Raw genomic sequence first — 17,291 nt, forward strand, 5'->3', positions numbered from 1 at the left:
CACACGCGCGCACACGTGCGCACCCGCCCAGCGGAGCGCGGTCTCCGCCCCCCCGCGCCCACAGTCATCCACGGCGCACACACCCACGGCACACAACCCCTGGCCACAGACACAGCGAGCGGACACACCGCTCCCGCCCGGCCACACGGCCACACGGCACGGCACGGGCACACGGGCACACGGCCGCCCCGCCATGCGCTGAGCGGAGGCGCGGCCCCGGCAGCTGCCAGCGCCACTGCTCCTGGTGCTCCCGGTGATCCCGGTGATCCCGGTGCTCGCACCGATCCCGCCGATCCCCCCGCCGGGCGCGGTCGCGGCGCGGAGCCGGAGCCCGGCGGAGGAGAGGAGCGCAGCCCGCGGAGGAGAGGAGCGGAGGAGAGGAGCGCAGCCCGCGGAGGAGAGGAGCGGAGGAGAGGAGCGGAGGAGAGGCGCACAGCCCGCGGAGGAGAGGAGCACAGCCCGCGGAGGAGAGGAGCGGAGGAGAGGAGCGCAGCCCGCGGAGGAGAGGAGCACAGCCCGCGGAGGAGAGGAGCGGAGGAGAGGAGCGCAGCCCGCGGAGGAGAGGAGCGCAGCCCGCGGAGGAGAGGAGCGGAGGAGAGGAGCGGAGGAGAGGCGCACAGCCCGCGGAGGAGAGGAGCACAGCCCGCGGAGGAGAGGAGCGGAGGAGAGGAGCGCAGCCCGCGGAGGAGAGGAGCGCAGCCCGCGGAGGAGAGGAGCGGAGGAGAGGAGCGCAGCCCGCGGAGGAGAGGAGCGCAGCCCGCGGAGGAGAGGAGCGGAGGAGAGGAGCGCAGCCCGCGGAGGAGAGGAGCGCAGCCCGCGGAGGAGAGGAGCGGAGGAGAGGCGCACAGCCCGCGGAGGAGAGGAGCGCAGCCCGCGGAGGAGAGGAGCGCAGCCCGCGGAGGAGAGGAGCGCAGCCCGCGGAGGAGAGGCTCACAGCCCGCGGAGGAGAGGCGCACAGCCCGCGGAGGAGAGGAGCGGAGGAGAGGCGCACAGCCCGCGGAGGAGAGGAGCGGAGGAGAGGCGCACAGCCCGCGGAGGCCGGCGGGCAGGCAGCAGCTCGGATCGCCGGACAGGCGGGCACGCAGCAGGCTCGGATCGCCGGACAGGCGGACAGGCAGCGGGCGGGAGGAGGCGAGCGACGATTTGGACATGCTCATTCTCGGGCGTTTGGTTGCCTGCATCCAGCTCATCTGTATCCTCCGAGTGGGTGAGTGATCTCTGCATGAATTCATCCTCGGGCGTCGGAACGACTTTAAAAACCCGGGGCTCCGGTGGGTTTTAGTGTCTCTGTGATCCCTTTGGCTTAGATGTGCGGGGGCAGCGGGTGGCTGTTCCACACCGCGGAAAGGCGCTGTGACAGCAGCCGGGTGGAGCGCTGCTCCTGGCCCCGTTATCCGCGGGGATGCGCGGTCCCCACGGCGGCCGTGACAGGGGCACGGAGAAAACCCACCCCGGCAATGCTGCCATCGAGCTGCTCTGGGGACGGGGAATGCTACTTTAAGGTCTCGCATGAAGTGTTGCGAAGAGAAGGGGATGATGCCCAATTTCACTTCAGGAAAGGACCCGTTCTCCCTTGAACGGGTAACGTCAGTGGTTGCCGGAAAAAAACCTTGCAAAAACCCACTCGTTCGTTCACGTGGGATCCCGCACACACAATATGGATTCAGAGATAGATGTTAGTAGGGCTGCTTACATAACCGAGTTCATTTTCAGCTCAGGCGGACCTGTGCAGCTGGAGTGCATCCCTAAAAGCCTGTGACACGATAGGATGGTTCTTAGAACCAGCCTGAGTCACTCCGGGCTGCTGGAAGTGCTCTCTTCCCTACTTCATCAAATGAACACCAGCAGCTTGTGTGGTGGGGGTTGTATCCAGCTGGATGATCCTTTGGAGTTTATAAGCTCTTATCAAATAGATCACTAGAAAATACCGGTTGGCTGCTTGGATTTCGGAGGGACTTGGGCGCTTCACCTGCCTGGGTCCCACCCTGGCCTTTCAATGGCTCTGCGGTGACAAAGTAGTCACTAACCTACATTTGTCACCCAATAGGTGGTGCTGCTTTTGAAACCATGCAGCCCTATAAACAAAGATCGGGGTTAGGTTTCGCTCTCAGTGAAAGCGATTTTGTACCAAGTTCTGCTGGTTAGAGAAAACTGCGTTTTTATTTTATGGGGATTTTTTTTTTTTTTCATCTTTCAGAAAATACTGAATGATTCAGATATAAGCGTGATGAATGTAACTGACCTTCAGTTAAAATGTATCATTTTCATAAGGGCATGAATAACATTTTTTAACATTTCATTAATACTGGCAACAACTAACGTTGCTTTAATGTCACTTTTTAACTAGCCTAGTCCTATTCCTAAAAATAGGGTGCTTATTTCAATTCTTTCACTTCCAATAATTCTGTTACACTATGGCAAAGAATGGCCTGTTTAACAACTTTTGATAAGTTTTAATAATGATGTCTTTTTTACATTGTCACCCTGTTTCCTAAGATCAAATATATTCCCAAGTCTGTTTAAAGGAAAAAAAATTAGCAGATGCTTTTACATGTGTGTGGAGGTATATGAAAATATTTGAGAACAGATGGAATATATGATGATATGGTCATAATGTAATACAACTCAGTTAAATTTTGGAAAGAAAGTCCCTATTCAGTTGATCCTATCACACTGGAAGCAATGCAAGACATAAACATAACTTTGGTGACCTTTTTGTTTGTTTAAAATAATTTCATCTATCATCTTGTTAGAAATATGCTGTGTTTATGTACTGCAGTGTTTAGGTACTTGTGCATGGGTATGTTATACTCATGAATTTACGAGATCTGACAGGATGGGGAAAGGTTTCCTACTCTACCCAAGATGCAATTGCAGCCACTTTTTGTTTCTTTAGACTGACACACTGTTGCTCTCAAACCTGCCCTGGAGAGGAGCCCCTTTTTTGGGTGTAATGGATTGATTTGGTCTCAGTGGTGCATCACTCTGAAGACTCACGAGCTTGACTTCTCAGAGTGAGAAGTCTGATTGTTTCCAAGAATGAGCACCCTGCACAGGCCATTGGATTGAGGCAACCAGATTTCATTACAATATGTTCCTGTGTGACTACCTCTCCCTAACAAATATGCTATAATCTGATAGCATCAATTCATAGAAACAAATACTTAGAATCCTGATATCATTTTCTTCTGTGTTTTTTGTTTGGTTGGTTGGGGTTTTTTTTTTTCATAAAATATAAAATTAATTATTGCACACCACCAATATATCTTTCCAAGGGTTTGGTGAGAGGGAAGAACTGGATGGAACTGTCTGGCTCTTACCATTAAATATTCCTGATGCAGAATTAACCAGATCCAGGGCTCTGTGAAGGGATTGTTGCTGGAGAGCGTGGCAATCTGCCTTTGCATTGTGCCTATCTTTATAAGAGTGAGGCAGGGCAACATTTGCTCCTAGTTTCAAAAAAATTTTGGTGAGTGCTTATCTGGTCTGGTACAGAGCTTTATAAGTGGTCCTTTGTAGGGAATCTGATTGGGAGGTTTGCTGACATCAGGAGAATCATCAAGGAATTTGTCCCATACGTGCTTGAAAAAGACAAGGCATGAAAAAGACTGAGGACTAAACTGTTAGAGCAGATGGAGGCCAAAAAAGTTCTTCTGGGAATGACAAGACAGGGACAGTTCATTCTTTGCTTTACTGGAGAAATGCTTAGGAGCTTAATCCTAATCTCCCTGCTGAGTTAGGAGCAGCACCTTCCTTGCCAGTGTCACTGGAGCCGAGGGACTTGATGGCATTGAAGGCCTGATGTAATTATTTATGGAGCAGGGTATTGTCTGAGTCCTCTCAGTGAGTGCCATTCAGAGCAGCTCAATGAGACCTGTGGAGTGAGATGTTATTCAGTCACAAGTGAGAGCTCATAAGAAATCCTATGCAATTGTTTTTGAACACTACTGTGTGGTTAGAGATTTCTTATTAAGCTCTTTTTTTTACTGAGATTAAAGGAAAAAAAAAAAAAAAAAAAAAAAAACAACAAAAAAAACAAAACAACCTAATTCATGGACAGCCTGCATGAACAATTCACTTGGTTTTTTACGTTTTTATTTTCAATGAGAAAATTGCAGACCTGTAATCTTCAGCCTGCATCCATCTCAGGCTGAAGATGTTCTTTGAAAATCTGCCATGGCTTACTGATATATTTAATATAACCTGAAAGTCATTGAGGTATGCCTTTTTTTGTGCCTTTTTTTGCATTGTTCCTATGGAAGTAATATCTGGAGCCTTTTCAATAAGTAGACTCTTTATGAATCTGTGTAGGCAAGAAAATGTTCATAGGAAAAAAGTATTTTATAGGAGGGTATTTTAACAAATTACACTGTAATTGTGGTTAAATTTGAGTCGAAGAAGTGTCAATATTTAGGCAAGAGTTAAAAATATTCCATGTTCTCACTGCTAAAATGTATGGGTAATTTTCCCAAATAAAGTACAAAGTGTCTCTAGAATTAGCAAATCTGCATCCTACTGCTGTCACTGTCTGGCCTCAACCAGGGTTTTACCTTTCAAAACACAACTCATTAATCTCTGAATTGCTTAATTAGTTGTGTCTCAGTTTAACTTCTCACATTCTAGAAAAGAGCTCTCATTTTTTTTGTTTTGCATCCCTGTGCCATGATTTTATTTGCACGGATAGTCCCCTAAATATTCTTGTGTTTCTTACACAGCTGACACCAGCACAGGATTTCCAAGCTGTCAGGCAGCAGGCACCTCCCTATCAACATGAAAGCAACTTCTCTCTGCTTCTTCCTGGATGGCCACAATTAAAAATTAGAGAATCTAAAGCAGAGCTCTCCTTTGGCTCCCTAAATCCAGTCACACTCTGTGTTCATTCTCACGTCCCCATCTTTAGACTCAGTAAACCCTTAGACTGTTAAAGGACTGTGGGATCAGATCCTGCTTTTTTGCACTGACCTCTTATTTTGAAAATATTTTTGTAGGCCAGTTACTTGGCACACTTCAAACTGAATTTAATCGCAGTAATATTAATGTATTTTACTTCTAATGCTTTAGCACATTTTATGCTTAAGGTGATATGTTCCTGTGGATGACGATACGTAGCTCCTATGGAGAAATTTAATCCTGCCACATCTAAAACATAAGAGCTAAAACAAAATACAAGAATTTTAGAACTGATTTATTTTGTACTTTAGCCATCTATTACATGGCTATATATATGTTATGCATTTTTGTACCATAGAGATTGATATATATCAAAATCCAAATGTACAGTGTGGATTTATTTTAGGTTCCAATAGTGTCAGGTATGACAAGCGAAAAAATGAATGGCATTTTAAAATTAATATCAGTGTAGCCACATTTTCTCAGCACAGTAGTCATCTGCAGGACACATCTAAAGTAGTTTATGTAGTTTGAATCAATAAAATTTATAAGGAGAGTTTTCTCTATTGCATGTGGCCTTACTTCATCTCTGAATTTACCCTTCTATCTGGATTCCTGGTGAGAAACTAAATAGTATATATATATATATATAAACAAGATGTTAATTTGAAAACATTATAATTATAACCTGTATTGTAAATTGCAATGTTAATTTATGAAAATAGACACTTGCCCATTTCTTAAGGAAGCCTATTTCCTAGATTTTTTGGCGCTCGTCATTTAATTGGATATGAGATTCTCTAATCAGGAATTTAAGAGTGAACAGATTTTTTGTTCTTTCCCTGACAATTTCAATCCCTCTTCCAATGTGCTGTGCTTCTCAGTATTCCCTGTGGGACCTGGAAGTCTCGGGCAGTTCCGGAGCTGCAGCTCCCATTTAATGGCTCAGTTCTCACAGCTCCTTGCACCATTGATGTGTGGCTTTCCTGTCCGAGACATCCTTTGGCTATTCAATCAGCTGCTTTTCCCATCAAGACAAAAGTTACCTTTTTGAATACATGTCAAGCCTTCTGTATGCCAAAGATGAATCTACGGGAAGAAAAAGGACTTACAGTATTAAATTAACAAGATCCACTAAATGAAAGGTAGCAAATATTTCGAAAGGGGCTGGGACAATGAATGAAACTTGGCTCCTGTGGGTTGTTGAGGAGCTGTTGGTGGCAGAATACTTTTTGGAGGAAGGTATGGCGCAGGTTGCTTGTTGAATACAAATTACTGATGTTGGTCCCTTCGGTCTCGAGGCTAAACTGGAAATAACTGGACATTTTAGAAGCAAGATGAGGGTTTATTTGTATCACTGGTGGTAATTATGGCGCTATCTGATAAATAACAGACTTTTAAAGGAAAGCAGACACTGTGTAAAAGTGTCAGATTATTCTAGATAAGGTGTGCCTCTTGAAAGCACCTATTGCCTTCTACATCTTGCCCGTACTTGACTTTGGTTTTCTTTCATCCACTGGAAGTAGCTCTATTTTACCCTACAAATCAGGATTTTATTCCTGTTTGAAGACCCCAGGAGCTGGTGTTTGAGTTAGTTAACTTCAGAATTCATTATTGTGGTGAAAGTTGTGAGGATGATGAAACTACTATCTTACATCTGATGAGGAACACTCAGCTGTGGTGTTCTATGTGACTTAGGTGTCTGAACCCCGAATTTTAATCAAAACTGACTCAGCTCATACCTTGATGGCCTCCAGGGAAGTTTTCAGGCAGTTCTAGTTCTTCTCCTGCACGTGCCTTACCTTACCTCGTTGTGCGCATCTCAGTGCCTCTTCAACTCCAAAGTCTCGTTGGATCCAAATGCAAATCTCCTTTGAGATGACTTTCCTGAGCCTCGAGTCAGTGAGGCTCCCCTAAATATACACTGACAGCGTCAGGGTCTTGGTCTGGCTGCTGCTGCCCCTCTCCAGGACAAAGGTCAAGGTGATGGTGGCTGTGCCACCTTCTCGTCTGGCAGCCCAGTCACCCAAGCCTTTTACCCAGACAGTCTAGAGAGGAGGGCTGATCTCACACAAAGGGGCTGGAACCTACATCTTCTGTCTCCAAACATTAGGTTCTTGTGTGATGTGAAGTAATTTAGCTTAGTTTTTTAAATTAAAAAAAAAAAAAAGGAAAAAAATAAGAGAGAGGATTCTGGGTAAAATCTTGAAGGAGGGTTGCTAAGCAGTTGGAAAGCCACATCTATTTCAGGGATTTTGGGAGCAGGAAATGGAACCTGGGAGAGAGAGTTTGCGAGAAAATTTCCTAGCATATAATTTTGTCTTTTTCTCACTGTTTCTCAAGCATCCACTTCAGGCTTCTGAAGCGAGGAATCTGAATTAGTACAATGCTACAGCAAGGCAGGAAGTATGAGCTCTTCTGCCTTCTCCTACTCAGTATTTCATTATCTGTTTGCTGGGTACAAAGCATAAATCACACCCCTGCCTTTTCTCTGGTTATCCTCTAAAAAAGATCCGATTTTACTTGTTTCTTTAATAGTTCCAGATACTTATTTAAAGAAGGCAACTCTGGGCTGCAATTCTGAAAGACTAACCTGTCAAAGGGGAGAAAAGCTGCAATGTTTTTCCACCAAGTTAGCACTTTCCATCAGCTGTGCTGGTTATGTGAGTACCATTTGGGCAGGCCACTTGCTTGTTCCTGCACTCGGGTGCTCCACTGACCTTCAGGGCCCTGGAGCCCATTGCTGTTGTCTGCCAGGTCGGTAATTCTCCTAAAACTCTCTTGCACTTGGATTTTTTTTTCTAAGTCAAGGCTGGTAAATAAATCTTTTGCATCACAGTTTCAGATTCAGCAGCTAAAAAATAGGTTAGATGTGGTTTGGCTATTTGCCATATAAAAAGCACTATTTTCTTGTCTGGATTTTTATAGCATCTAGATAGATGTACAATGTGACATATTTGGGGGTTTTTTTACTATCATTTATGCTATAAAGAATGTAGTTTCTGTTAAATTTTTTTCTGTGATATTGAATATTAAAGATCCTAATGTAGTTACTGTTAAATTTTTTCTGTGATATTGAATATTAAAGATCCTAATGTGCAGGTAGCATTCATATGTGCAGCATATATTCAAGATTTCTATTTCTATATGAAGCTACCTGAGCAGTGAGAGATTTCATCAGGAGTTTTTGGGACCACTGTAGGCATTAGTGATTTGGCTGGGAATTGTCATCCTCATTGCCAAAAAAAAAACAACTGATAAATATTGGGTTGCCCAAAGGCTGAAGTACAAAGTAGGTAACATTTAAAAAGTTATCCATCTTCACTGCCTCATTTATCTGTTGGCTGAGAAAGGATCAGAGAAAAGCAGGGAAGAGGTGGTTAAACAGTGACATTAAAAGGGTAAAATAAGAGACGTCCAGAGTACTTTTACTGTGTTAAAATAAAATGATGTTACAAAAAAATGGTCTTAAAATCCTATAAATTAAGGAAAATAAATCACATCAGAATGTATCTTAGTGAAAGATGAGGTTTTGTCAATTCTGTAACAAGAATGTGACAAAGAATTCCTGGCTCATTTAAAATTTTCTTAGTCATGGTAAAAGTCATGGCAAGTTCTTTAATCAAAACAGATTTTTTTTTTTTTTTTAAGTAAGCTATCCAGACCAAATGAAATATTTTCCGAAAGAAAATGGCAGGATTTATTGAATTCATTGAGATTTAGGCTGGTTTGTAGCATAATTCTTCAGAATACATTTTTTTCCAAAAATAATGCCATTTTTCAAAGCTGTCAGATCCTTGTGATAAATTTGTAACGTTCTGCAGGAGCAGCATATACCAAAGAAACGGAAAGCTTTTTGAAAACTCAAGCAAATATTTTGAGGAAAAATTAAGCCTTTAAAATCAGCATTTAAAAAAAAAAAAGACTTGATTCCTCAATTGCTTTATATGCTGAACTCCATGATTTCAGCAGAAGTTCCCCAAAAGAAAAACATCTGCTTGCTGAGACTAAATAACTAATGATCAGAGCTAACAGCTGGCTTTATAAAAGGGACCTAATATTATTCTGTGCAGTTTTTTCTTCTGGCTCCATCCTCAAACTGACCAACTGTGTTTGATCTATTTCTAGTTCACTTTCATTTAGAAAAGTCATTTCTTTTCAAGTGTATGTCAGTTATTTCTCTCAGTGCCTTTTGTAAGTCTTATTCTGATAGGCATGTCTAAGTATGATAAATTAACAAATTTGTCAGGGACTTCTGCAAGGCCCAGGAACTTCTTCCATCCCCTTGGAGCACTGCAGTGAGGTGGCAATATTGCAGAAAAAACTGACCTTTTGTTGGTTTGGGTGTTTGGTTTTTTTTTTTTCTAACACACTTTAGGTTTGTGTTAAAAAAAATATAAAAAAAAAGGAGAAGAAGTTCTAGAAGATCTCTGTAAGTTTTAGGATAGCTCTTACACAAACCCAAATGACCATAAATTGGTAATGTGCAAATTTATACCGAAATTTTGAAGAGGGTTTCTAATCATGGGGGTGGGCAAACAGGGGCAGGGCACATCTCTGAGGGTGTGGCAAGGCACTTTGTGCAGTTTGTTCTCACAGGCAGGGCTGCAGGTCTCCTCCTGCTGGTGGGGTTTTAGTTTGTTTGTTCTGTTTCCATTGGGAGTTTTTTTTGTTAGTAATGGTTTTTCCATTATCAAAACCTGCAGTTAGTAGAAGTGTGTATATCCAGGTGGAAGCCTCCACAGAGGATGTGTCTGTGCAGACCCCTTCCTGGCAGAGTGTTGGAGGTCTCAGTGGTACCTGGGGCATCGCAGGAGAAGTTTTCCTGTGGTGTGGACAAGTGAAGGATCTCCTTTCACTGCTGGCCGACCTTAGGGAGGAAGCTGAAAGACTGAGGAGTATCAGGGAAAGGGAAAGGGAAAAAGGCTGGTGGAATTCTGCCCTTCCATCCTTGAGGGAGGCCCCAGGAGGCAGAGGACTCCCAGTGCCAGGCAGCAGGAGGACACCTGGGAGATGGAGGGGAGTAAAGATGAGTCCCTGATTGGGGAGGTGACAATAAAACCTCCTCCTGAGCCCCATCCCCCAGCCACTTCAGAATGGGGATGAGGATCCAGAGGGTCAGTGGATGATGTAGAGGAAAATGATCTGCCCAGTGAGGCTCCCTTCATCTGTCAGACAGATCACCCCCTCTGACATTAAAATGAAAAGAAGGGCAGTCGAGGTGGGTGACTCCCTTCTGAGGGGAGCAGAGGACGCTGTGTGTCAGCTGGATCCATCCCCCAGGGACATCTCCTCCTCCCTGGGGCCTGGGTATGGGATATGAGCCAGAGCCTCCTCGGGCTGATTCAGCCCTCTGGTTATTAGCCACTGCTGCCACTCCAGGCTGGCAGTGATGAGACTGAAAAGAGAAGGGTCAAGGCCGTTCAAAGGGACTTTAGGGCACTGGGTCAAGTGCTTGATGGGACAGGAGCACAGGTAGTCATTTCCTCAGTCCCTTTGGGGGCAGAGAACAATGGGGAAAGAAATAAGAAAGCCCACATTATCAACAAGTGCCTCAAGGGTTGGTGTCACCAGATTTTTGGGTTCTTTGGTCAACTTTTATGGTGCAGGCCTGCGGGAACCGGATGGGCTCCATCTCTCTGCTAAGGGCACAAGGATTTCAGCTCATGAACTGAAGGAACTCATTGAGGGGGCTTTAAACTAGGTTTGAAGGGGGAAGGGGATGCAGCTGGGCTGCCTGGAAGGGGGCTGAGCCTGAGTGAGGGGTGAAATCAGTGGCCCAGCTGAAGTGTGTGTGTACCACTGCACACAGCACGGTAACAGATGAGGAGCTGGAGTAAAGCCGTGATGTGTTGTTGTGGTTTGAAAACAAACCAAGGGAGAGGCTATAGGGCAGAAATACAATTTAATGAGAAGAAAACGAAAAAATAAAATAAAATAAAATAAAATAAAATAAAATAAAATAAAATAAAATAAAATGAAAAACCACTGACAGAGTCAGAATACAGCCTGAGCAGGGCGATGGAAGCAGTCCAGGTGAGGTGCTCTTCCTGAAGCAGTGATCCCATAGAAAGGTCTGGGAGCTCTGGTCCTCTGGGAATCCAGTGGGTGAGGGCTGCTTCTACTGTCCCAAATCCCAGCTTATCTCCAGGTGAGAATGCTTGGCTCCTCCCCCTGGGCGGGGCATCTCCCAATGGGATGATGAGTCATCCAGGGGCTCCTTGATGGCCCATTAAAGAGAGAGAACTCCAGAGGGAGTTATCTGTGAGTCATGGCAAGGCATTGATGGGCCATGAACTGGAGATGGTGATGGAACACATCCTAAACTCCAACCCAGGACATGTGTCCACCATCACAGACACGTGGTGGGATGACTCACAGAGCTGCAGCACTGCACTGGATGGCTACAGGCTCTTCAGAAGAGACAGGAAAGGGGGAAGAGGTGCAGGGATGGCCCTTTATATTGAGAAGGCTTTTGATGGCATAGGTACTGAAACTAATGACAATGAGGTTGAATGCCTGTGGGTAAGGATTAAGGGGAAACCAACAAGGCTGACATCCTACTGGAGTTTGTTATCATCCACCCAGCCAGGAGGAGGAGGTGGACAACTTTCTCCATGAGCAGCTGGAGAATGTTTCAGAATCACCAGCCCTTGTTCTTGTAGGTGACTTTAACCTACCAGACATCTGCTGGGAGCTTAATACAGCAGAGAAGAGGCAGCCCAGGAAGTTCTTAGAGTGTGTTGAGGACAACTTTTTGTCACAGCTGGTCGGTGAGCCCACCAGAAGGACTATGTTTGACCTGTTGTTTGCAAATAGAGAAGGGCAGGTGGGAGGTGTGGTGGTTAGAGGCTGTTTGGGGCACAGTGATCATGAAATTACAGAGTTCTCGATGTTTGGTGACGTCAGGAGGAACATCAACAGGATTTTTATATTGGACTTCTGGAGAGCAGACTTTGGTCTATTCAGGAGACTTATTCAGAGAGTTCCTTGGGCAGCAGCCCTTAAAAACCAAGGAGTCCAGGAAAGGTGGGCGTGCTTCAAAGCAGAGATCTTGATGGCAGAGGAACAGACTGTCCCTGTGTGCCCAAAGAGGAGTCAGTGAGGGAAATGTCCAGCCTGGATGGGCAAGGAGGCTTTGAAGGAACTCGGGAATAAAAAGAGGATATAGCATCTTTGGAAGGAGGGTGAGGTCTCTCAGGAAGTGTTTAAGGGAGTTGCTAGGACATGTAGGAAAAAATTTAGGGAGGCCAAAACTCAGTTTGAACTTGATTTGGCAACTTTTTTAAAGGATAATGAAAATTAATGGCAAAAGGAAGGGTAAGACCAACCTTTGTTCTCTCCTGGATGTGGGAGGGAACTTAGTAACTGCAGATGAGGAGAAGGCAGAAGTGCTTAAAGTGCTTAACCTCCTTTGCGTCAGTCTTTAGTGGGAAGATGGCTTGTCCTCAGGACACCTGCCCTCCTGGGCTGGTAGATGGTGTCAGGGGACAGAATGGTGCCCCTGTTATCCAGGAGGAGGCAGCCAGAGAACTGCTGAGCCGCTTGGATGTTCATCAATCTGTGGGCCCAGATGGGATCCAGCCCAGGGTGAGGAGGGAGCTGGCAGAGGAGCTTGTGAAGCTGCTCTCCATCATTTACATTCAGTCCTGGATCACTGGTGAGGTTCCAGGTGACTGGAAACTGGCCAGTGTGACACCCATTCACAAAAAGAGTGGGAAGGAGGATCCTGGTAATTATAGATCAGTCAGTCTGACCTCAGTAGCTGGTAATGTGATGGAGCAGTTTATGCTGAGTGTCATCACACAGCACACAGCGTGGCCAGGGGCTCAGAGCCACCATGAACTGGGTCTGAGCCCTCAGCAGGGTTTAGGAGGGGCAGGTCGTGTGTGACCAACCTGAGATCTCCTTTTCTGGCCAGGTGACCCTCCTGGTGGCTGCAGGAAGGGCTGTGGGTGTTGTCTGCTTGGACTGCAGCAAGGCTTTGGACACTGTCTCCCAGAGCACCTCCTGGAAAAGCTGGCAGGATTTGGACAGGAGCACTCTGTGCTGGTCAGGAACTGGCTGGATGGCCCAGGGAGTGGTGGGGAATGGTGCTGCATCCAGCTGGGGACAGGCACCAGTGTGTCCCCAGGGCTCTGTGCTGGGGCCAGCTCTGTTCAGTATTTTATTGGTGACAGGGATGAGGATTGAGTCTGTCATTAGTCAGTTTGCAGATGACACTGAGCTGGGAGTGTGTGTCCATCTGTTGGAAGGTAGGAGGGCTCTGCAGGGAGACCTGGAATGGTTGGGTGGATGGGCAGAGTCCAGTAGGATGATGTATATTAAGTCCAAGTGCTGAGTCCTGCATTTTGGCCAGAATGACCCCTGCAGCATTATGGGCTGGGGACAGTGTGGCTGGACAGTGGCCAGGAGGAAAGGGACCTGGGGACACTGGTGACAGCAGCTGGACATGAGCCAGCAGTGTGCCCTGGTGGCCAAGAGGGCCAGTGGCTCCTGGCCTGGGTCAGGAATGGCCAGCAGGAGCAGGGAGGGCACTGCCCCTGGGCTGGGCACTGCTGAGGCCACACCTCGAGTGTTGTGTCCAGTTTGGGATGGACACTGAGTGCTGTGTCCAGCTCTGATCTCAGTTCAGGATGGACACTGAGTGCTGTGTCCAGTTTAGGATGGACACTGAGTGCTGTGTCCAGCTCTGATCTCAGTTCAGGATGGACACTGAGTGCTGTGTCCAGTTTGGGATGGACACTGAGTGCTGTGTCCAGTTTGGGATGGACACTGAGTGCTGTGTCCAGCTCTGATCTCAGTTCAGGATGGACACTGAGTGCTGTGTCCAGTTTAGGATGGACACTGAGTGCTGTGTCCAGCTCTGATCTCAGTTTAGGATGGACACTGAGTGCTGTGTCCAGCTCTGATCTCAGTTCAGGATGGACACTGAGTGCTGTGTCCAGCTCTGATCTCAGTTTAGGATGGACACCGAGTGCTGTGTCCAGTTTGGGATGGACACTGAGTGCTGTGTCCAGCTCTGATCTCAGTTCAGGATGGACACTGAGTGCTGTGTCCAGTTTGGGATGGACACTGAGTGCTGTGTCCAGCTCTGATCTCAGTTTAGGAAGGAGGTGTGCAGTCACCATCCCTGGGTGTGTCTAAAGCAGACTGGATGTGGCACTGGGTGCCAGGGTCTGGTTGAGGTGTCAGGGCTGGATTGGAGGTCCAAGGTTGAAGGTCTCTTCCAACCCAGTGATTCTGTGATTAAAACAGTGGAATTCTGAGAGGTTTTTCCAATGTGGGAGCAAAACGCCAACCCGTTTTTCTGGTGGGCTTTTTGTGGGTTTTTTGTTTGTTTGGTGGGGTTTTTTGTTTGTTTCTTTTGTAGGGTGTTTTTGTTTGGTTGTTTGGTGGTTTTTTGTAATCGCAGAGTATGGTGTTTTTATAAGAGCCTGTGGCACCTGAAGCAGGACAAAACACTGAACTTCTGTCAATGCTCTGGGAGCTCCTGTCAGACAGTAGCAGGGCACTGTTTCAAACTGTGCTAAATAAGAAAATTGAGCAGTTTGCATCTGGCTGCACAGCTGCCCACCAAAACAACACAAACCATCATTCCTCGTGATGGACTGGTGCATTTGTAAGCTGGGGAACCAAGGACTGAGTGCTCACTTAGCATCTCAAGTGTGCATCAAAAGCATCGGAAGTAACCCTCAGCATTTCAAAATACATACAGAACAAGAAAGAAAAATATAAATAGGAGATTATATAGCATAAATACAATATAAAGTGTTCAGCATTTCAAAATACATACAGAACAAGAAAGAAAAATATAAATAGGAGGCTATATAGCATAAATACAATATAAAGTATTCAGCATTTCAAATTACATACAGAAAAAGAAAGAAAAATATAAATAGGAGATTATATAGCATAAATACAATGTAAAGTGTTCAGCATTTCAAAATACATACAGAAAAAGAAAGAAAAATATGAATAGGAGACTATATGGCATAAATACAATATAAAGTATTCAGCATTTCAAAATACATACAGAAAAAGAAAAAAATATAAATAGGAGGCTATATGGCATAAACACAATATAAAGTATTCAGCATTTCAAATTACATACAGAAAAAGAAAGAAAAATATAAATAGGAGGCTATATAGCATAAACACAATATAAAGTGTTCAGCATTTCAAAATACATACAGAAAAAGAAAGAAAAATGTAAATAGGAGACTATATGGCATAAATACAACATAAAATCATGAAACTTAAAAATTTACATTTTGAGTTTGAGGATTGTGTTTTGAGACTGTCGACCATTTGCTATTTTGAATAAGATTGCTTGTAGAAGTATAAGGTAAGGAGCCTCCTTTAGAGGAAAGTATTTGAAATTGCTCATGTGCCAGTGTGACTTCAGGGGCTAGCTGTAGAGTTAAAATACTAGCCTATTGAAAATCTCAGAGAACTGGCAATGTTCTCACTCTCACACCTCTTACAGCCATAGGAGATTCCATTTCATTTTATTTTAGTGTCAGATTTTGCACTGGCTGAATTCTGAGTGTATTCTCAAGCTCATCTGCCCATTTCTCAGTGATCCTCTCCCTCTCATACTCTCCTATAAAAGGTTTGGCTTCTTTTTCAGCCCTCCTTCCCACCACATGCACGTTTCTCTAAAGACTTAGAATCACTCTAAAGACTTAAAATCACTCCAGCAAATTTGGGAGCATTCCCCTTGATTGGTTTCTGCACCTTTTTGGAATGTAATTATTTCATACCTGATGCAATTCATTTCCCCTTTTTGCTCCTCCTCCTCCTTTATTTGGGATGAAGAAAAAGGGATTTGTGTTTTCCTTGCTGCTTTGTCTGTATGGTAAAAAAAAAAAATCAACCAAATGAAAATCGATATGTATCAGAACTAACCAAACACTGGGTAAAAAAATGTCGATTCTTTGTTTCTCTTTGAGTTTTATTTTCTGCATTGTTACCTAAACAGTTTCAAAGGTTGATTTTTGCTATGTCTTGATGAGAGGCAGAGAAGTTTTCTGTGTTTAAAAGTTATATATGCATTTGACCACGAGTCAAGACCAGTATTCCATTCAACAGAACTCACTGATGAATACTTAGACTAGAAATTATCCTTTTAATCCATTAGTGAAAAATACATCCATGAAAAATGACTGAGGATTATGCAAAGATATCCTTTAATCTGAGTATTTTTCAGTATTTTCTGGTTTTTACCATCCACTGTGGGATTTGTAATGCATGAATCAGCAGACCAAGTGTGTTTCTGTGTGGTGGTAGTCATCTCTGTCCGTATAGGAAGTTCTGAACATTTTGTGTTAATAAAGCCTGTGACACAAAATCTTAGGAAGATTTGTCTGAGCAGTGGCTGCACTCATGAAAACAGAAAAATTGTCTTCAGTGAAAGGGTTGTCAGGCATTGAACCAGGCTGCCCAGGGTAGTGCTGGAGTCATTGTTCCTGGAAGAATTGAAAAAAAAAAAACCATGTGGAGGTGGCACTGGGGAGGTGATAAAGTGGTGGATCTTGTGGTTGGGCTTTAATCAGCTTTAAGGCCTATTAAGACTCTGTGAGAAATGACAACAGGAACAGATACGCCCTATCATTAGGAATATGTGTGAATCTTCGAGGATCCGATTAGCTTTTGCAACTATATAAGTGTTTACTGTAGGAAAAGAGATTCATCCCAGCAAAACATATTGCCATAATTTAGGGCAGATGAAAAATATCCTTGTTGCCCTGCTGAGTGGAAGAAGACAGGTTCAGCTAAATCTGTGAAGCTAATATGGCAACGATGCAGAACAAATAGTTTCAGGGGATGTGCAGTCAAGTGAAACACAGGAAAATGTATACGGAGCAACCAGAAAATCGAGTCCTGGTTTTGGTGAGGTAATAGGAGTAAATCAGCTTTTTCTAATATGATCCACATCCTCTATCACAATTTGTATTTGAAGAAAACTGTAATACAGGTTTTCATGGTTTGCTTCATTAGTTAAATGACGTGCAAGAGCTTTTTGAAACGTGTGTAACCCTGAAATCTACTGTTCACTGGAATTTCAGCAGGAAATTCAACCTATTGGGAGTGTGATTAAATCCAAGAGGTTTCATCACCTTGCAGTGCAGCTCAGGATGCTGTGTGTGCATAGACTGGGACTCCCAGCAGCCAGCATACCCTGTGCTGGGACATGCAAGCTTGGCTGCTAAAATAAAGATCAGTGTAGATAATGAAATGCAGAAAAATAACTAACTGAGCTCTCAGAGCCACATATAGGAAATAACTGTGCTGACACGTCTTGTTTAGATGGTGGACTGTGGGATTTACAATTGTTGATCTTAACTGCCCCTAAATCAGCTATGCAAAGCTGATAATTTACTTTCCACCATCATCTA

At 44.6% G+C, this 17,291-nt stretch overlaps 1 protein-coding gene across 1 annotated transcript in view; it reads left to right on the top strand.

Moving 5' to 3' along the window:
• Window positions 1–1,128: 1,128 nt before the first annotated feature.
• The window catches only part of PTPRZ1 (protein tyrosine phosphatase receptor type Z1), a 141,302-nt gene continuing 125,139 nt past the window's right edge, over window positions 1,129–17,291 (top strand). Inside the window, exon 1 of the mRNA XM_066318567.1 lies at window positions 1,129–1,207. Coding sequence (XP_066174664.1) covers window positions 1,150–1,207 — 58 coding nt within the window. The 5' untranslated portion in view covers window positions 1,129–1,149. The remainder of the gene's footprint in view (window positions 1,208–17,291) is intronic.

The sequence above is a fragment of the Sylvia atricapilla genome, chromosome 5, assembly GCF_009819655.1.
Source record: "Sylvia atricapilla isolate bSylAtr1 chromosome 5, bSylAtr1.pri, whole genome shotgun sequence".
NCBI lineage: Eukaryota > Metazoa > Chordata > Aves > Passeriformes > Sylviidae > Sylvia > Sylvia atricapilla.